This window comes from Mobula birostris, chromosome 16, assembly GCF_030028105.1.
Source record: "Mobula birostris isolate sMobBir1 chromosome 16, sMobBir1.hap1, whole genome shotgun sequence".
Classification (NCBI taxonomy): Eukaryota; Metazoa; Chordata; class Chondrichthyes; order Myliobatiformes; family Myliobatidae; genus Mobula; species Mobula birostris.
In genome coordinates, this window is record NC_092385.1 from 20,873,232 (window position 1) to 20,895,946 (window position 22,715).

The 22,715-nt window shown below is 39.5% G+C and overlaps 1 protein-coding gene across 3 annotated transcripts in view; it reads right to left on the reverse strand.

The window, feature by feature from the left end:
* Window positions 1-22,715, reverse strand: part of fgd (faciogenital dysplasia) — a 267,818-nt gene that overhangs the window by 41,454 nt on the left and 203,649 nt on the right. For all 3 annotated transcript variants that reach the window (XM_072280391.1, XM_072280392.1, XM_072280393.1), the window contains exons 7-9: window positions 15,978-16,134; window positions 12,078-12,216; window positions 7,494-7,552 (exon numbers count right to left, since the gene is read on the reverse strand). In XM_072280391.1, the coding sequence (XP_072136492.1) occupies window positions 7,494-7,552; window positions 12,078-12,216; window positions 15,978-16,134 (355 nt within the window). The remainder of the gene's footprint in view (window positions 1-7,493; window positions 7,553-12,077; window positions 12,217-15,977; window positions 16,135-22,715) is intronic.

Consider the following 22,715-nt stretch of genomic DNA (forward strand, 5'->3'; position numbering starts at 1 on the left):
GGAAGTAGTAATGTTGAAGGCAGAACTAAGAGAGAAATTAAGTTTACGGGGAAAGCTTTGGTGAACAGGGTTGACAGCCTCTGAAAGGACTATAATAAAGTGTTAAAGAGGATTAAAGATTTAACATTGTCAATTAGCAATCCTTGCAGGAAGAGCAAGAATTTATTTCCGGAGTGCAGTCTTATTTGGATGATTTTAAAGCTCTTTGTGAAGATACTATTAGGCTGCTTTCTTTAATGCCCATCTCTGAGCGAGATAAACAGGTTGCAGACTTTGTAAGCGTTGATATGCTTATTAGTACAGTCACAGCAGAGGCTGAACAATGGTTGAAATAAATATGCTATGTTGAAGGTCAGCTCCCTGGGGAAAATGAAAACATTTACGAGCCAGTACAGGCTGTGACTACGTATAAAGGTGACAAGTCACAGGATAACGTACGCGCTGAGGACAACACGCCTAACGTGTATGCAGCCAGTCCTGACGATAAGAGATCGACATCCCGTGCATCTAAATACCACATTGGTACACACTAAAATGGAGGCTGATTTAGCTAAGTTACACACAAGGCAACAGATATTCAGGGATAAGCACGTGTTGGAAGAACAGGTGGAACAGCTTCGGAGAGATCAGGGACATCAGGAAGTATAATTTCAGAAAAACCAGGAATAGTTTTGGAAAAATCAGGAATAAAAGGCAGAGCAACTTCGAAGACAGATGGAGGAGGTGAAGTTGCAGGAAGAAATTGCAGGCAAAATGGGCAGAGTTAAAGTGCTACAGGCTGCAATTGCTAAACAAGCTCCAGCAGTGATGTTCTTTGGGGGTAGTTCCTATGTTGACCAGAGACAGAGAAAATCCAGCATACTGAATCTCTGGAGAATGTAAAGTCCACGAGCCAGTAATTTGAACCCCAAGCATTCACTCTCAGCCTACACCAAGGAGGCACTCTGAACCTATGACATGACCAATAGCAAAAGGTGCTTCTGAGAACATTAGTTTATGGTATGAAGACACTCGTATTTCAGATGATAAAGGTCTGGAGGCCATAAGGACATGAAAAGAAATAACAAGTATAGTGATGCAACAACAATGCATTGCATCTCTGCTTGAAAGAGAGATTCAAATCTTTGATGGCGGTTCATTTATGAGGGCTTTCAGGAATAGCATTAAAAGTAAGACTGAAGATTTTGGTGACTGTCTCTAATTTCTCGACAGTACACTGGAGGTTACCCTAAAGAGCTTGTCAAAAGTTGCAATCGAGCCAGCCCGGAGGAAGAATATCTGAGGTCTAAGGCCTTACTACAGGAGCACTTTGGTAAGGATCTGATATTGCTGCGGCCTACAAGGAAAAGGCTCGTTCTTGGCAGCACATCAAGTCGGAAGATGTGAAAACTCTTCAAGATTAGTCTTTTTCTTAGAAGTTGTTGCAATGCTGCAGAAGACATGCAGGCCATGCATGAGTTGAACATGCCTGTTAATATGAAGATTGTTGCAGACATCCCACCCTCCAAAAACTGATTGCAGGGAGGTAGCACCATCAATTTGCGGGAGACTTCCGGGAGAGGTGGGATGTCTGCAATAGACTAGCTCCTTAGCAGCTAGCCAGCTAGTTTAAATAACGTTAGCTATGCTAATGAACGAATGACACCTGTTAAACTCACTTCAACATGTCTTTTACAGTCTTAACCCACCATGGGCAATAGAAAAGTCACTGTTGCAAATAGTGCAGCGAGTAACACTGTCATTATTTTTGACCCCTATTAGGCAGGGGTACACTTTAGTGTAGTCTGGGGTGACGTACATTTTTTTTTCAATCTTTTTATTAGTTTCATAGAATATAAACATAACATAGCAATAATACAAAGTTGTTGGGAATACATTGTTATACTTAACATGAGTAATTATAAAACCAAATAGTATTTAAGTGACAAAACTCCCAATCATATAGGATACCAATGAATAATACAGGATGAAAAGAAAATATCTAGACAAAAATCATGAAAAAAGAAAAAAAAAATAAAACCCCCTCAAAAAAAAACTAAACAGAATTAATCAACTAAACTAAAAAAAAACCTGGGCAGTTTTAACAACGTAAAAATGGAAAAAAAGAAAATCTTAGTGTCGACAACTCCATTCCTCTCAACCAACACTACAGAGAAGTAAAATAAGTTTGGAAATGGTCAAATTACATCATATGAAAATGCTGAATAAATGGCCTCCAAGTTTTTTCAAATTTAATGGAAGGGTCATAAACCACACTTCTAATTTTTTCCAAATTTAAACACAACATAGTTTGTGAAAACCAGTGAAATACAGTAGGAGGGTTAATCTCTTACCAATTCAGTAAAATAGATCTTCTAGCCATTAAAGTAAGAAATGCAATCATCCGACGAGCTGAAGAGGTTAAATGATTTGATTCTATCATTGGTAATCCAAAAATAGCATTAATTGGGTGAGGTTGTAAGTCTGTATTCAACAGCGTTGAAATAATATCAAAAATATCTTTCCAATATTTTTCCAACAGAGGACACGACCAAAACATATGAGTTAAAGAAGCTGACTTATGTTTTATATCTTCTTTTTTTTTTGAACACTCTGCCATGGCGCGCTCTCGCTCGCGCGCTTTCTCTCTCTCGTGGTCGCTCACGCACTCTCTCTCTCTCGCTTGCTTTCTCTCTCGCGCACTCTCGCTTGCTTGCTCTCGCGCTCTCTCTTGCTCGCTTTCTCTCTCGCTCTCTCGCGCTCTTGCTTGCTTGCTCTCTCGTGCTCTCTCTCTCTCTCTCACTTGCTTTCTCTCTCTCTCTCGCGCTCTCTCTCTCACTCGCGCACTCTCTCTTGCGCGCTCTTTCGCTTTCAAATAAATTGATCTCCGTGATATTGTATATAATTTGCGGGTTCAGGGAGCCACTATTCATATGCGGGAGACTCCCAGAACTTCCGGGAGAGGTGGGATGTCTGTTGTTGTAAATAAGTTGTCCCCTGAACTTAGAAAAGAATGGCGATCGGCAGTCTATGAACTGCATGAAAGGCACAAACATAAGGTTACTTTGTTTGCACCACCAGTCAGCTAGTACTAAGTAAGGGTGTGAACAAAACTAGATCACAAATTTGTTTTCAAACTAAAGGAAGCAGCTTTGCCACTACTGTGGATGCTGAAAGTGAAGCAAAAACTGAGCCCAGAACTAATGATAAGGTTTACCTGTTCTGCCAGGGTGAGCATACTTTGGACGTACTCTAAGTTGATGAAAAGGGTTTATAAGGAGAATTATGCCTTCTGATAAGAAAAAGGTGTCTGTTTTGATTGTTTGTGTAGGGAACTCATCAAAGAGGATTGCAAGAAGCGTCTTTCATGCAAGGTACATGGTGGCAAGCATGTCAACTTCCTTCATATGCATTCTGATGAAAAGAGTGCAGGTTTGAAACACGCTGTGAATGACGCAAACACAGCAGCGAGTACCGCCCTGGTATCTAATGGCCTTACGGGGGAGATCACCTGAGAGATCACAAAGAGATCATCTGAATGGTCTCACCTGAAACACGTTCATTTGCTGGAAATTAAGTCAGAAATCGAGCTGCTGATAGGGGTGAATGTGCCTCAGGCATTGGAGCCATCGCAAGTGGTTTGCAGTGTTCATAATGGACCCTATGCAACCAGAACAATGCTGGGTTGGACTGTTAATGAAAGACCGCAGTGGTGGAAGAGATGACGCTTGGCCAGAGCTGACAGTTAAGTGGGACTTCAGTTTTGTGTTTGAATGAACTTTGGCAGCAGCCATTCAGGACAGATTTCCCTGAATGCAGTCAGGAGGGACAACCTGGTGTGGCAGGATAAAATCACAATCCAGAATACACTGCTTAACAAAAGAGAACATTGGTGCAAATGTTGAAGTTTCATATCCTCCGTGTCTCAGTAGCATGTAGTTGTAATTATTATAGTATAATAATTAGGGAGCTGGAAGGTAGGAGCCTCGTATTCTGCATTATGCATTTATTATGGTAACTGGTCACATTAGTGGGGGTGCGGTAAAAGCGAAGGGGAACAAGTTCTGTATTCATGCTTATTTCGTGGTAGTTTGTAGCTTGGGGCCGGCAAGATCATATCTTTGCTGACCGCTGAGATAACGCTCAATTATGCTTAATTGCATATTTGTTAATTGTATGTTTGCAAATTACTAATAAAGGATGGAATAAACGGGTCAACTTTTGGAGCAATCACTGACGCTGTGGACATGTCACGCAAGTATAACAAGTTCATACTGTCTCAAGCAGGTAGCAATTGTTTTGTTTGATTTTGGATTAGTTTCTGCTGCTACAAAGCAAATCTTCTGAAGATTTTTAATCTTTAAAATCTCAAATTTACAAGCCATGTGACACTGGCACATCAACATTCAACTCAACATGGTATCGAGTGGCAAAACACTCGCATGTTAAATTCTTTGGCAACATGTGTTAATCTGCATTTGTTTAAACCTGCCAGGTGAACAGTTAGCCTAATCATTTAACTTTCCTTCCAGCGACAAAGAGAATCACAGTAATTTTTAAAAAGTTGACCCTTCTTTAATATTTTAAATTGTTTAAAATATATTAATTGGCTTGCATCTATCTTTTTATATTTTTAATCATTTATTTTATTTTATTTATAGATACAGTGTGGAACAACTCTTCTGGCCCAATGAATTGTACCGCTCAGCAATACATCTATTTAACACTAGCCTAATCATGGGACAATCTATAGTGACCAATTAACCCACTAACCGTTAAGTCTTTGGACTGTGGGAGGAATCTGGAGAACTCAGGGGAAACCCATGTGCTCAGTAGAGGATGTACAAGCTCCTCATCGACAGCACGGGAATTGAACTCTGAACTCTCGAACACCCCAAATTCTAAAAGAGTTACATAAACGGCTGCGCCACTTTCATTCATTACGTGCTATCTCGTATGTTGTGGCCGAAAACGGTTTTGACCATAATTGTTCTTGGCAAATTCCACAGAAGTGGGTTTGCCATTGCCTTCTCCTGGGCAGTGTCTTTGCCAGATAGGTGACCCCAGCCATTATCAATACTGTTCAGAGACTGTCTGCCTGGCATCAGTGGTCGCAGAACCGGGACGTGTGACAGGAATCGGCTGCTCATATGATCACCCACTACCTGCTCCCATAGCTTCATGTGGCTCTGATCAGGGAACTGAGGGGGTGCCACACCTTGCTCGAGGGTGACCTACAGGCTAGCAGAAGGAAGGAGTGCCTTACACTTCCTTTGGTGGAGACGTATCTCCATCCTGCCACACAAACTTCATGCTACTTTGATGCCCCCAAATCCTTTTAATTGTTTTTATAAGGTTGAATGTACCCAGCATATGAGGGTATACAACATTCTTGACTGTTTTAATAACCTTCAAAGTTGGGGTGGGTGGTTTGTTTTGGCTCTCCTACCACTACCTGCCACAGAGTGGGACTTAGATCGACTCTTCACAGTTGTCTGTAGCTGGTAGCTTGTTCAGCTGCAAGTAAGGGTAGCTTCCTGCTACCAACAAATTCTGACCTTTAATTCCAATAATTAGCAGATTTAAATGTGTTCCCTGACTTTCCCCAAAATTACCTGGAGGGAGATGATGGGAATATAGGGAAAATTAAGCATGATTAGTGTAAATAGGTGCCTAATAAATGGCATGGACCCAGTCTGCCAAGGGCCTATTGTGCTGGATGAATTATCATTCCAGCCAGAATTACCATATTTAATGTACAAATCAAATGCAGTCTGTATACAGCCATAGGATGATAAATGGTAAGTAAAATTCTACATACAATTAACTATCTTCACCAAAACTCAATCTAAAAGAAGGGAAACTGCAGCCATTGACTTTTGAAGCAGACTGAAGTAGCTAAATAAACTGCTCTTCCTCTTATTTTTTTGGGTATCCTTGATATTTAATAGCATTACAATCACAAAGACCCCACTTCAATATCCTGGAGATCACTATTGACCAGAAATTCAACTGGACCATATATACACAAGTCCACCTCAGAGACTGGGTTACCTGCAGCAAATGTTTCATCTCCTCACCTCCTGTAAGACTCACTAGTCACCTTAGAATTCACGGGAAGGGAATCATCCTCAACTGAAGGAGCTATTAAAGAAACAAACAGCTAAAAATGTACTTCTTATTGATATAAATTATTTTGGAATGCCCTGAACGGATTATCTGTGACTGTGAGTCTATAGATGGGCTTGATCTAATCTGGGTTCCCTTTCTTATCCAATAGCGTAACAAAGTAGATTAACTTTGAGGAATGATGGATATTATTTCATGATCTTCACCATTTCTCACTCAAAATTACTTCTCATAAAAGTGAAATATAAAGGAAAAATACTGGTCAAAAATGAGTTATGTATCACAGGAATTAGGAAATTCAGCTGGTTACCAATTAAAAGGTTTTTCAGTAATATTGACTGTGATTATTTAGAAAGACAGAAATTGTATCTTTAGGTAATGTGCATAATAAATTTTACAGCCTATGTATATAAAATTTAATTTTAGTTAATATGTTTCAAGACAGTTCTTTTCACTTCTGCACAGAAACTATTGTCTGAAACCACTTTTAGACTTTAAGCACTCAAATCATTATCTTTGTTTTACCAAAATAGCCAACAATGTTGAATGGGCAAGTTCCCAAAGGAAGACTGGCTGTTATTCCAGAAAAAGAATAATTTATGACCCTTTGTCAGCCATATTTCATGATTTAACAGTGTTAACTTTGACAGTAATTGTGCTGCGGTGCTTAAAGAAAATATAATCTACGCCAAATAAATGGCTTGCAATCAGGAGGATATAGCAATCATTTCCTGGCCTTGTATCTGGCTGCAGTGAGTCATTAATCTGTGAAGGGGAAGGAAGTAAGCTTCCAAAAGTAGTAGTGAGACAGACAAAATGTTGGCTGCTAAAGGTTTGTGTTTTAAATGAGTGGTAAAGGGGCTAATTGTGTTTTTTTCAATAACTAAACTGACTTTGCCTTGAGATAGAAAGTGCCTATATTTCTATCATATGAAAATACAATTAAAGAACCATATCTTTTGGGGGACCCAATAGCTCCAGTTACATAATTCAGTTTCACAATTATGAAACATTAAAAGCTTGTCGGCAGTTCAGGAAATGCGATGCAAAATCTCCTTTGCTGTTCTGCAGCCAGACCAACTTAGTGTGCCCATTGATCACTGCAGTTAATAGATTCCCATGAAAGGAGGGAATGGAACTTGGGTAACCAGACAAGGCTATTGATAAAGAATGGGGAGAACAGAACTGAGTGGTTAATACATGTTGCTTCAAATTGATTTTGTTTTTATATATCAAACTGGCAAATGTGAAATACTAAAAAATAAATTTCAATCAATAAGGTTCATGACGAAAGTATAACAAGCAATTTTATTTCCACAACATCCATTGCTTATTGAGATGTGAACAGCACATTAAGTGTGGAGCAAAACATTAAATTGCCTTACCATTTTCCTAATTGCCACGTTGGAATGGTTAGCTGCAGTTGAAATGAGCTCCAAAGATTCTAAAATTTAAAACAAGTTTTAATTAGTCATTAAAAGTCCATAATATATAAAAACCTGTAGTTCATAAAACCACAGATGGAAGCTTTAAACCTATTAATGTATTTAACGTAATTTTAAAGAATTGTTCCCCCCTTGTCATCCAATTCTTCTCCCTGCTTTGTTTAAATCATCCACCCATATCAGAATGCTGGGTTAATCCATCCTTGGTATTTTATCCATTCTCATGCACAAACCTAATCTTGACCACCAGCAGCCTAATTTATTAAGGGAAATTCTAAACCAAGCCATTAGATATTAAGCTAAGTGTTTAGGGTAGAACATCATTAAAGGTCAATAACACAAAAGAGATAGCAACCATAAATAATATTACAATCAATCATCATCTATATCTTTTTTGTATTGTGGCCATTTTTCATTCTCTTTCTCACAATTAACATGTTGTATTCATATTTCCCCTGATGAATTAGGAACAGATGTTATTTCCTCCTCAGCATGATATAATAATTTATTGCACTAATTGCCTTTTTCAATTTTTGCCTGCAAACAGCTATCGTTTCAAAACAGAATCCGGTTATCAACATCTTGAATTTAAAATTTGCCAAACGTGCAAACATCAAGGAAGGAATGTAGCAGGATCTGAAGAAGCAGTTCAAGAATTACAGAATAATTTAGACAAAATGTAGAGCTGAAGAAGATGAGTGGCAAATCAAACACTGGAGAAATGACTTAAGAGAAGCATTTTCGAATTATTAGGATGATGCATTCACGAAGTCACATGCATGTATACAAACTGGATTGAAAAGATGATAAAAACAGCTCAGAGTAATAGGACAAAGGGATATGGTATCCAACCAATGAAATTTGGGCAATCGTCATACTCCTGTATAAAAGAATATTTTTTTATCCACTACGATAAATAATAGGAATGGATTTCAAGATAAAACATTGGAGACAAAAGCTATAGATTATTTAGGGACATTGATTGGTTGATGAAGTAAGTGATAAACCAAACAAAATTCCAAGATCAGGGGATCAATGAAGTTCAAGAAAAATAAAAACCAGGTACAAGAGTAAGATTTGCAAAAAATCCACACTATTTATTACAAACCAAAAATCAAACCAAACACTACATTTTTTTTGTTCAGCACGATCTATGTGCCACAGTTCCTGAGGAGACATCGGACTGTGTAGAGGGAGAGAGAGCTTAAAAGAAGCGAGCCAGGCGGGCGAGGGACACAGTCAGCACATTTTGCTTGCCACAGTTCCTGAGGAGACATTGGATTGCTCATAATTATGCAATTGGCAAAGTCCAATAAAAAGAAGTTGGGTTTAGGCAGGATTGACCATTGTGTGAGTGGGCCGGTTTTAAACTGGGGAGTTGAGGCTTTGCCTCATGGAGGTTTAGGAGAAACGTAGGCCATAGGTAGATTTTTTCTCTTTATTTAGTCTTTCTTTCTTTCTTATTGCAGAAACGGCAGGGGCCCTAGCAGACATAATTAAAATCCTTAGCCATAGGTAAGGTGCTGGAGGATTGAAATATAGCTAATATTGTTCCATTATTTAAGAAAGACTATAAAAATAAGCCAGGAAGTTATAGACCAGTGAGCCTAACACCAGTGGTGGGAAAATTATTGGAAGGTATTCTAAGGGACTAGATATATAAGTATTTGGATAGACAGGGACTGAGTAAGGACAGTCAACATGGTGTGTGTGCGGTAGGTCATGTGTAACGAGTTTATTGAGGAAGTTACTAGAAAACGATGAAGGCAAGGCAGTGGATGTTGTCTACATGGACTTTAGCAAGGTCTTTGACATGGTCCTGCATGGGGGATTAGTCAAGAGGTTTTGGGCATTAGGCATTCAAGGTGAGGTAGTAAATTGGATTAGACATTGGTTTCATGGGAGAAGCCAGAGGGTTGTAGTAGATGGTTGCCTATTTGCTGGAGGCCTGAGACTCATGGTGTGCCACAGGGATCGATACTAGGTCCATTGTTGTTTGTCATCTATCATAATGATCTGGATGATAATGTGGTAAACTGGATCAGCAAATTTGCGGATGTCACCAAGATTGGGTGTAGTGGCCAGCAAGGAGGACTGTTCAAGCTTGCAGCAGGATGTGGCCCAGTGGAAAATTGGGCTGAGAAACAGCAAGTGGAATTTAACACAGACAATTGTGAGAAGCTGCACTTTGGCAGGACCACTTTGGCAAGTCTTACATGGTGAGTGGTAGGGCACTGAGGAGTGCATTAGAGAAGAGGGATCTGGCAATACAGATCCGTATTTTTTTTGAAAGTGGTGTCACAGGTAAATAGGGTTGTAAAGAAAGCTTTTGGCACACTAGCCTTCTTAAATCAATGTATTGAGTACAGGAGGAGAATTTATGTTGAAATTGCATAAGACATTGGCGTGCCTAATTTAGAGTATTGTGCGCAGTTTTGGTCACCAACCTACAGGAAAGATATAAAGAATATTGAAAGAGTGCAGAGAAAATGTACAAGCCTGTTACCAGGATTTGAGGGCCTGAGTAATAGGGAAGAGTTGAATAGGTTAAGAGCTTTTTCCCGAGAAAGTAGAAGATTGAGAGGAGATTTGCTAGAGGTATACAAAATTATGAAGCGCATAGGGTAAATACAAGTAGCTTTTTCCACTGAGGTTGGGTGAGACCACAATAGAGGTCATGGGTTAAAGGTGAAAGGTGAAATGCTTAAGGGGAATATGAGGAGGATCTTCTTCACTCAGAAGACAGTGTAGAATGAGCTGCCAGCACAAGAACATAAGAACATAAGAAAAAGGAACAGGAGTAGGCCATCTGTCCCATCGAACCTGCCCCGCCATTCAATAAGATCATGGCTGAACTGTCCATAAACTCAGCTCCATCTACCTGCCTTTTCCCCATAACCCTTAATTCCCCTACTATGTAAAAACCCATCTAACTGTATCTTAAATATATTTAGTGAGGAAGCCTCAACTGCTTCCCTGGGCAGAGAATTCCACAGATTCACCACTCTCCGGGAAAAACAGTTTCGCCTCATCTCCGTCCTAAATCTTCTCCCCTGAATCTTGAGGCAATGTCCCAAGTGGTGGATGTGGGTTTGATTTCAACATTCGAGGGAAACTTGGATAGCTACATGAATGGGAGGGGTTTGGAATGCTATGGTCTGGGCATAGGTCGATGGGACTACAGGCAGATTAATGGTTTGGCACAGACTAGATGGGCCAAAAGGCCTGTTTCTGTGCTCTAGTATTCTATGACTCTAAAGAGAACTTTGTAATTGTATTACACACTGCCTGATTGTTACATTACCTAGCCCATATCATCATCTGTCTGTTTCTTAGCCATGCACATATCCAATTTATTATTTAAAATTTCAACCATATCTTTCATCACCTTTCCGTACTCCACAACCTGGCTAAAAACCGAATGATATAGAACCTCCCTAAGGTGCATGGCTTACAGAAATTCATATAATTTATCCAATCATTTTCATACCTATGCCTGGGGAAGCATTCATTGTTCAGTGTAATAATATCTGCAGATCTTTTCATTTATTCTTCTCCGTGAAATTCTATTCATTCTATAATCATGTTTGTTGGTTTTATCTAAATACGTTCGTTTTGAAATTAGTAATTACCAACTGCTAGTATTTATTTTTACCAATTTATTGTTCTTAGCACTGGTGAGCTGATTTCTTATTTATATAGAGGTCCCATTATGATTATTAATAAATTAACCAGTAAAAGTTCCAAAATCAATCTCTGGGCTATCTAAACAAGTACAACTACCCAATTAAAAATGAAGCATTTGGGAATTATGATTCATTTACTATAACCTCTGAAATGCCTGTTGTTTGATGCCATCATTACCGGCCAATAATGTTGTAAGTGCAATTCATTCTTATAGCCACTGATCATGCCCTGGTATGTATGTATGTATTTATTTATTGATTGATTGACATACAGTGTGGAATAGCCTTTCCAGCCCTTCAAGACGCACCGCCCAGCAAACCCCAATTTAATCCTAACCTAATCACAGGTTAATTTACAATGACCAATTCACCTACTAACCGCTACATCTTTGGACTGTGGGAGGAAACCAGAGCACCTGGAGGAAACCCATGCAGTCACGGGGAGAACATACAGACTCCTTACAGACAGTGGCAGGAATTGAACCTATTTCTGCAAGTCGTTATGTTAACCACTACACTAACATGCCACCCCAAGTTGTAACACTTTTGTACGAATTGATATTGGATGCCAATGGCCTCATACCTTTTGAATAATACCCAGGAAATATATGTCCTTTTCAAATCTATTGCATTACATGAAGTACAATATAATTCAGTACATCTATACAAATTACCAGAAACCATTTCAATGAGGAAAAATTTAAACAGTAGTTCCTGAAATTGCTTTTGTAATATATTTTATATTGCTCCAAACCTATGCCAAGGGTCAGGACTTTAAAAAGTGTGTGATTGATTCATGTATAAATGTTTCATTTTCAACAGGTTTTTTTCTACTTACTTTCTGCATCTTTCCTATCCACGGAGTCTTCAGGCAGTTTCTTCAAGTAATCCTTCAGGAGGAGCTCGTAACGGGGAATGCGTTGCACTGGCTCAAGCATGTGGTGCTGCAATGTCAGGTTTCCACACACATCTTGTTTCTGTTAAATTAGTTACACAAATTAACTGACAAAGCATACATAGTTGGATACTTATTTCTAATACTCTGCTTCAACTGCTATACTTGTAAGTCCTTGTGCGGAATTACTTTGCTTTGACTTCATTTTTCACAGACCACTCAGCGGAGACTTGGTATGCTAACAATTTGTGATAATCTATTTCACCATGCTGCTAGCTAATATCAGTGAAAAATTTCAGCATAACCATGTGCTCTTCATAGAATGAATCTCATATTATTTTGCTCATATTCAATTAAACTTTCGTGCTCGAGTTTTCTAACATGGTGGTCTTTGAGGCACATTTTGCTTTCATTTTAAGCAGCTATACAATCATATCATATTTATAACATATGGTTAAACATAATTAAAACACTACAGAGGAGAGGAAAATCATAAAAAAGGAATACATGTTGAAAATCTGGGAAAAAAGTGCTGGAAAGCCTCATTAGCTCAGGCAGCATTTGTGGGAAGTTAACATTTCAGATTGAAGGCTCCCCACCAGAGATCAAGTTTCTGATGAAGGGCTGTTAACTTGAAACAATAATTGTTCCTTTTCCCATCGATACTTTCTGACCTACTGGGTTTTGTTCCTGATATCCTGGTTCCAGCCTTTCTTTGGTTTTTATTTCAGAGGAGGTGAGATTTTCCGAAGTGTGTGCAAGAGCAGAAATATCTTTATTTGCTTTGGGACAAGAGTACAACCAGTGATAGGCATTGCACCATCTATTCTATTTCACGAACCAAAAACAAGCTTCTCCTCCAAAACCACAAAATACAGGAATTTATTCTAAAAATGTTTCCTCTTCCTGCTTATTAATGCGAGACAACAGAATAATTGCTGGAAGGCACAAATGAGATGCGGCTGGCCTATGGAGGACAAAGGTAAACTACTATCAATCTGCTAGTTTTTCAGTTTTACAAGCACACGTCATCAAGGAGAATGTATTTTAAATTGATCTTTTCACAAGTGAAGAGACTAGCCAAGTGCTTCATTGATTCAAATTAATATTTTTGGATGCATTTCAAAGATTCCAGTCATTACAATGAATATTAAACCAACTGTGAGATTGCTATGAATTACATGACAAGTAAATGTTACACTTTATGTTTTAATCTTTCATTATGCCTTAAACATTCTACAATGGCTTGTGGATTCTTCTTTAGCTTTTGGTCAGTAAAGACCAACTGGATCAATACCTGATGTAGCTTTTATTCAATTTTAATGAATGAAAAGCAAGTTACTTTGCTTTTCCATGTACTCTGATTTCAACCAATGTTTAAACTGATGTTCACTTAATTTCTCAATTCCTTCTATTAGATTGTTTTTTTTAAAACATGATTTTTCAGTCATAGTCAATTCTTTTGCTGCTTTTACGTGAGTTTTACTGTAATAAATCAGGATTGCCAATAAAATAATTTGCTTCAGTAGATCCAAAGCCATATGCATAACTTTATTCCTTACATCACAATGTCTGGCCCGATTGCAGTAAGTTTCATTTATCTGACAGAGCATAAATGTCAGTTTTGTTCAACAAGACAGATAAACGCTACACATCTGTCATCAACTCTGAACAAAACTGACAGTTTTTCAGTTAAACTTGCGGGCTAAATTTGAATAAACATTTTAATTTCTGTGACAGATACACAGGGCACATTGCTCATAGTGTATTCTATATTATTTCAGTTATGTCTAGGACTCTTGTTGTCAGAGGCAAGTGAAGGGACCGCTGGGAAAACTGTTGATTTACTCAAGGTGAACTTCCAAGAAATAAGTAACAGACAGACTGACTGCAATGATCATATTCTTTCCACATACATGCACATTGAGGAGCACATACATGTTCATATGCCTGGATAGAGGACAACACAGAGGCATTGTAGCACCAGAGTCCTATGTTTGATCCTAACCCCAGTGATGTCTGTGTCTGTACTCCCTGGGACTGTGTGTTCCTTTGGTGCTCTGGTTTCATCCCAGATCGCAAAGACATATGGGTGTGGAAGTTATCACCTGCTCCTTCAACACTACCTCTTTGGTCAGGAAAGCACAGCAGCATCTCCACTTCCTGAGGAGGCTGAGATGAGCGAGGCCCCCTCCCCCACCCTCGCCATTCTAACCGATTCTTACAGGAGCATCATCGAGAGTGTTCTGACCAGTTGCAGCCCTGTCTGGTACAGGAATCATGAGGCATCTGACCGCAAGTCCCTACAAACGATTGCATGGACTGCTGAGAGGATCACCACGGCCTCACTTCCACCCATCAGAGGTATTTATCAGGAAAACTGCGTACGCAGGACCCTTAGCATTGTCAGTGATCCCTTCTATCCGTCCAACAATCCCTTCGATCCCCTATCTCCAATCAGGCAGGAGGTACCATAGCATTAGGACAAGAACTGTTAGGATTAGAAACAGCTCCTTCCGCCAGGCCCTAAATCTATGGACTCTGCCACCACCCAGGTCTCCATGATGTGCCAGTAGCGTAATACTGTTTCCTTTTTACGTCATAAATGCAACTTATTATTTGCAAGTATATTTATGGTAACATTATTTTTGTGTGGTGTGTGTACTTGGTCCAGAGGAACGCTGCTTCATTTGGCAGTAAACATGTGTACAGTTGAATGACAATATACTGAACTTGAACTTGCCCCAAGTTTGAAGGTGTGTGGTGGAATCGGGGATGAGGGGCTGGTGTGGGGTTGATAAAATGGTTGGTATTAATGTATAATTGGTGTAAAAGGGCACAGATGATAGACCAAAGGACCTGTGTCCATGCTAAATCTCACAGGTGGACCTCAAGGATGCATGCTTAGCCTACTGCTTTACTCTCTCTATACTGTACTCATGACTGGGTGGGTAAGCACAATTCAAATGCCATCTATAAATCTGCTAATGGCACCTCTGTTGTTGGTAGAATCTCAGACGGCAATGAGGAGGCCTACAGGAGTGAGCTAGATCGGCTTGTTGAGTGGTGTTGCAATAACAACCTCACACTCAACATCAGCAAAACCAATGACATGATTGTAGATTTCAGGAGGAGGAAGTTGGGAGGACACACACCAGGCTGCATCGAAGAATCAGCAGTGGAAAGGGTGACAGGCTTCAAGTTCCTAAGCATCAGCATCTCGAAGAATCTCTGCGAGGCCAACACATTGTTACCATCATGTAGAAGGCACACACATAGCTGAAATTCAATCGGAGTTTGTGGAGATTTGGTACTTCACCAAAGACTCTGACAAGCTTCTATACTGGAGAACACTCTGGCTGGGGTTGCAACACAGTCTAGTCTGGAGGCTCCAATGCACAGGATGACAAGAGACTGCACTGCTGTAGACTCAGACAGATCCCTCCCCACCATCAAGGACATTTTCAAGAGGCAGTGCCTCGAGAAGGTGGCATCCATCATTAAGGATCTTCAACCCAGAACATGCCCTCTTCACGTTACTACCATTAGGGAAGAGATACAGGAGTCTTAAGACCTATACTTAACAATTTAGGAACAGCTTCTTCCCCTCTGCCATCAAATTTCTAAACATCCATGAAGCCATGAACGTCACCTCATTGTTCCTTTTTTTGCACTGCTTATTGAATTTTGTAACTCATGTACTTTTATGTCTTTGCTCTGCACTGCTGCTGCAAAACAACAAGTTTCACAAGTCAGTGATAACAAATCAGATTCTGATTCTATAAAATATATAGGTACACCACCATTAAACTATATGCCTATACCATGCGGAAGGAAACTCACTTGAATGTCCTGAATGATAGATTTAAACTGAGATGATCGTTGCATCCAGGAATTCACCAGATCCATTGCACGATCAAAGTTCTTTACATATTCCCCATACATCTTTAAGAAAGGAGCCAATTTCTGGAGAATATCACCTATCCGAGGATTTTTATCCCTGTAATAAACAGAAAAACAATACTGTTACAGTTTACATTTGCTAATACATCAAGTTAGTTCTATGGGGGGGGGCGGGGGGGAGAGAACAAATGAATCAAACCATGTTTCCACTAACACAATTTTTGTTGTTTTAAAGATTCCTCAAGTGGCTGAGCAGGAAAACAATTCCTGCATTAAGTTTCTATCACTGGCCACCAGGAGGCATGCTGGAATACTAGCTACAGTCCACATCGTTCTTTCCCTCTCTGTAAAACCGCTCAGAACCTTTGACAGTTCGCCAAGGTCAGAGTAAAAAGCTACATATAAGCGTCTAAAAAAAAGAGAAAAACTCAATTTTCAACTGTCAAATAAAGGCACAGTTATCCCTAGATTACAAATAACATGCTACTAGCCAAAGCAGAAACCCTCTGCTCAGTTAAACAATTTTCTTTTCATTTTTAGTGACTGAAATATACGCGTGTCTTTCCAACTCTTCAACCTTTAGCACTCAGTCGATTTTCTGCTACGCCACTCACACCTCCCACTTCAGGTGACAGTGTCCAAATTGTGATCCCCTCCCTCCCCAAACTCCAACCATCCCTCACTGGATATGTTAAAATTGTTCTATATCAGCTGGCACAGTAATAAAGGGCTGGGACAGCTCTTTGCCCATGTTGTTCTCTCCCTTGAACAAGTGGGCAAAAACATGGTAGCTAGTTCTCAACATGGTTCTGGCGGAAGGCACAATTTTGTATTTCTTCTCTTCCTCGCTGGCACATCTCAATGATGTGTGCCTAGCCCACTGCTCTACTCCCTCTACACTAATAACTGTAGCTAGGCACAGCTCAAATGCCACCTGTAAATTTGCCAATGAGACCACTTCTGTTGAAAGTTCCCAGATGGCAATGGAGTGAAACAAAAAATTTCACAACATACGTCAGTGATAATAAACCTGATTCTGATGATGACGGAAGGTATTTCAAAATGCTAAGAAGCTAGGAGTAAGATACAAACTGACATAAGTAAAACCTACTAAAAGAAACTTTAAAATTAAGTAACAGAATTAAAAAATAGCCAGCAGAATGACAGTCTTCATCTCAAGGAAAGCAAAATAAAAGTGAAAGGAGTTATGCTTTTATTGTACAAAAACTTGTGTCAGACTCCAGCTGGTTTGGACTTGGGCAGATCCCTCAGGAAGGACACTCACCTCAGAAGAATACAGGTAGATTCAACTGGATGACATCAGATGAGATGAGGTTAGCCTGAATATTTTAGGCTTGCACTTCCTTCCATATAGATACATTATTGAAGAGATGCTGTCGTGATCGTGCGAAAAGATGATCTGGAAAGAAACTAATTTCTCTATGGCATGGAGCACAACTTGAAATAAAAGAGCTAACTGTTTTGGAATGATACCAATGCGAAAAGGGATCTTTTATATTTTGTAACTCCAAAACATTAAAATAATTAAAAGGAAAAGACAGGAGTCTGAAACGTGAGTCTAACTTCATGTTTACTTTAAGTGAGGCATGCGGTAGCGTCATGACTTATGCAATTCATTGAATATAAGCAGTAATGCATTATTTAAATGAACAAGCATGCTTAATCCAACAATATATTTACACTATTACTCAAATACTACTGAAATATTAAATACACAAAGTTCCTCCCTGCTTAACTATAAACTCCAACTCAATATAGAATGCATCTCAACTATGTACACAGTATACTAGATAAAACAAATGCTATGCAGACATTCACAACAGAGTAAATTTTTTAAATTGTCCCATCCAGGCTTAAGGATTTAATCACTTGTGGATGCTTTTTTACTTTTGTGGGATAATCTCTTTCCTGAAAAGGGAGGTCACTCTGCTTGGCAGCTGAGACTTGTGGCTATGAAACAACCTCAGGTTCTGGGGCCTCCTCTGTGGTTGTTGTAGGAGTTGCCTCTAAGACTGCAGGAAGTGGTTCTGATAGCTCTAGACACCTTTCTTCTCTTTTCTTGGCTTTTCTCTCTCTCCGTATCCTGCTCTTTTTCTTTTCGCTTCTTTTGAGGATGTGCATCTTGAACTTGGGAAGGTGAATTTAGTTCACTGATGTATTTTGTATTCTGCCTCTCCTCTCAGTTTCCTCATCCACAACATAGCCAGATTAATCCTCTGTTTTCCTTTCTTCATTGACTCCTTTCTTTTTGGCCTTCCATTCATCCAGCCGGGCTTTGGTCTTTGCATCTACTTTTACAAGCAACTTTTTGTCTCCACTTGAAGTTCATGAAATAATCTTAATGCATAGCGTGGATTCTGATAGTTCATACTCACAAAAGCAGAATCCTAAAGCTCCTTTAACAGTCTTCCAATTTAAAACCAACTACATTTTGCAAGTAACTGCCTGATTAACATATCAGAAACTTATTCAAATATGTTACCTACAAAAACTGTTGTAGCCAAACCACTACTTCTATCACTTTCACGATTCTTCTGAGCAGCATGGTCCTTCCTTGGTCCAATATGCTTTCCAAACAAAGGCACAGTGGCTGGCACCAACACCTGTTTTCCTTCTGTTGGGCAACAGTTCATGGTGTGCAACATGAAGACAGTTGTGGCATCATCCACACCTTTCTTAATTCAGCTTCAGTTGATTCTATTGCAGGGGATATGGCATGTGGCATGAATGAATCTCCAACCAGGTTGTAGTTGTCTCAGCCACTCACATCGTCATAGTGCTGTCCCTCCTGTTTTTACCACATACAAGTCCAATGTGGCTTGTTGGTTGTTGTATTTCACTGTTATAAAAATCATTCCCACAGGAGTTATCTTTTCTCTAGTATAAATTCTTAGTTGGACATCTGCAGGCTTCACTTAGGTTTCTTTGAAATGCCGTTCAAACTCATTTTGTGGAATGACTAAAACAGCCCAGCCACAGTCCAATGCCAGTTTAACAAATGTGCCATTCATTTCTGCCGTAGGCTTGTCCATTGTAAGTTTCCTAATGTAAATCTCAAGGCTAGCCAGTTCTGTGTCACTTTCATCATTATTAGGGTTTTTCATCAACAGCATGAAGATCAGTGCCTTTTTGAAACTGCAACTTGACCTTTTATCTTTTTTCTTCTCTGTGCAGTCCATTTATGTCCAACATTCTCTTTGTATATGACCTACTTTGGTGCATTTTTCCAAGTTTCACCTTTAAACCTACATTGGTCTGGTTCACGTGAGCCCCTTCCACAACAGTAACACAAGTTGTTTGGCCAGGCCAGTTTCTGTTTAGAAGTTTCAAGTTTGTTCATGCTCATTTTCATTCCTGGCTACAACTCAAGCGAGTGTCTGTCTGCTGTTTCCATTGATACAGCAATTTCAACTGCTCTTTTAAATATAAGTTGTGCTTCAGTTAAGTGTCATTTGTGAATGCTTTCTTGTAAGATTCCACAAACTAAGCAATCTCTCAGTGCTTTATTAAGACCACTATTGAACTGACAATGCTCAGACAATCTCTTTAATTCAGCCACATACACTAAAATGGACTCCTCTTCTTTTTGATTCTGCTTATTAAACCTAAAGTGTTATGCAATGAACAACGGTTTTGGTTCTAAATGTTCCTGCATTACTTTCACAACATCAGCAAAACTCATTTCAGCTGGTTTGGTTGGAGCAGGTAAACTCCTAAGCAAACTATATGTCTTTAAATCCAATGCACTAGCAAAACTGGTACTTGTTTTTCACTGGCTATTCTATTTACTTCACAAAACTACTCAATTCATTCTGTATACAATATTCCAGTTATCTGTTGCGTAACAGAACGCGTCAATCTTTCTAACACAGCCAGCCATTTTTGCTCTTTTCTATGATTATTATCACCTGGTACTCACTGCTTATGAACCCATGAATTCTTCTGTTTTCTGCCTTTTTTAAACTCGATTGTGCCTTCCCTTCTGAAGAACACAAGCTGTGCTTCTTTTTTTTAAAACTTGAATGTCTCGCTGCGCTCTCAGAGGTAGGTAGTCATCTCGGGTTCGTTTTAAAAATACCTCATCACATTTGTTATGTTTTGTAACTCCAAAACATTAAAGTAACTGAAAGGAAAAGACATGAGTCTGAAATATGAGGCTAACCTTGTATTTACTTTAAGCGAGGTGCGGACATTTCATGTGGTAGTGTCAAAACGTATGCAATTAACTTATTTTTACATACAACCCATAAAGAACAAAAGTGCTTAATCCAGCAATATATTTACAATATTACCCAAATACTACTAAAATATTAAATACACAATAGGATCTGATTACTTCCTATGCATCTGCCAAGTCCAGTGAAAATCAAAACAAGCTCAAGGATCAAAACGAACCTGTAGTTCTGTTGCTGGCTGAAATGCTCCTGCTCTGAACTATGATCTAGCTACATGCTCTTCTGCACCCCCACAAAGTTGCTCATTGCTTTTAAACTGTGATCACAAAGTACTTTCACAATCTGTTTCATACTGGTGAAAAGCCAGAACATCTACTCCTGTCTCTACACCATCCTATCTGCCTTCATTAAGCTAAAAATGAAATCCATCAACTGAGAAATTTCCGTTGTAACATCCTTCCAGATTAATTATTGGTTCTCCTCCCACTGCAGGCTTTACAATTTCTAGTTAAGGGGCTTTCTGCACTCCTTATGAACAAAGGGCAGTATTTGCTGTAGGATCAATTATTAAAAACACGTGGTTTGCTGCAAGCACTCTTTTACTGTCACAAGCAGTACAATGCCTTCCTTCCTAGAGGTGTAGTCAAATGTCCATTAGGATATGTCACTTGTCCAAGAGGCAAGTCCAGCAGCGATGAATTAGAGATTTTCAGGTTACCATTGTTATGAAATGTATTACTAACCTTGAAATTCAACGTGAATGTCATTAGCATTCATAATTATAGCCATCGATGTCAATCACAGTGTAATACAGTAAAATTTAAAGACTGCAGTGGATGCATATGACTGACCTTGAAGGTGAGATCCAACAGGGATCAGGAAAATCATTGCAAAGAGAAAGAGATACACACCACGAGGAAAAGTGCAGCAAAATGAGACAGAGACAGAGAGATAACTGAAAGCAATGAGTATATAAAAGTCATGCAGAAATAAATGACCAACAAGAGAACATCTGCAGAACCTGGAAATCCGAGTAACACACACAAAAGGCTGGAGAAACTCAGTGGGCCAGGCAGCATCTATGGAAAAATGTACAGTCGATGTTTCGGGCCAAAACCCTTTGGTAGGACTCAGGAATAAAGAAGTTGTATTGAAAGCAGAAAGATACACAAGGAGTAAGAAAAGCAATTTCTTTTTCCCTGTAAGGAACAACATCAGACTAACAAAAAAGTCATTCACTATATCTTCACTGGTAAATAATACTTAAAATTGACATGTAGAAATATATAGTATTTAATAAGAAACCTACTGGATATTGATATGATTGGAATTAAGTTAGGATATTTTATATTTGGTGGATTGGGTTCGGATATTTCATACCAGTCCTCTGAAAAAGATCTTAACAACCATCTTAACTTTATATATGCCATAATAATTACTGGATAAAGAGAGAGGAGAAGATGGCAGTGCGATGCAGCTCGCAGCGGCCACTCTGGTGGTGATGTCTGTTATTTGTCAAGTAGGGTGCCGTGCACAATCCTGATTTGATGGAGACGGACGTGAGAGCATGGAGGAACATCTGGTGAAACATCTGAAATGCCTGCTTTGCTGCCGCTGCTACTGTGCGATCGAGAATCTCCGGAGGGGAAGGTCCCGAGTCCTCGGCTTTGCTTGTTGCTCGGTGGCTGGGGCGGGGTCAAAGCGGGGTCGAAGCGCTCGGCAGAGGATGGTGCTTGGAGAGGCTGTGTCGGAGGGGCTGGTCGGAGGCTCGAAGTTTTCAGACGGACTCAGAGTCCACTGTGGTCAGGTGCTTCCAATGGTGTTGCATCGGCAAGCTGGTGGTGCTTGGATGTTCATGGCAGGGAGAGTTTCTCCCTTCTACCGTCTGCGTGAGATGATGAGGCTATTGGGACTTTTTTTTTTACCGTGCCCATGGTCTGCTCTTTATCAAATTACGGTATTGCTTTGCACTGTTGTAACTATATGTTATAATTATGTGGTTTTGTCAGTTTTTAGTCTTGGTTTGTCCTGTGTTTCTTTTGATATCATTCTGGAGGAACGTTGTATCATTTTTTAATGCATGCATTTCTAAATGACAATAAACGAGGACTGAGTATCCTCATAATCTAATCTAATAATCAATTCAGCCGCAGTTAAAAGCTAGTGCTTTCTTTTCAATTTATCAGAGCCCTCTTTCCTGCAATCCCTTTAAATGTTCCTGTACCCTGTTTCCCACAGTCCCTTTACCAGGGCTTGTTTTGTCACACTCCCTTTAAACTCATAGGCATCTCATTCTCACAGTCCCTTTAAACCAGGAGTTCCCAACCCTTTTTATGCCATAGACTCCTGCCATTAACTGAAAAGTTCGTGGAACCCCTGCTGTAAACTCTCCAGGCTCTGTTCCCTATGCTCTCTTTCAACTCTAGAGACAGACGACACTACGAAGCAACATCTTAAAATAAATTAATTAAAAGTGTGTTGG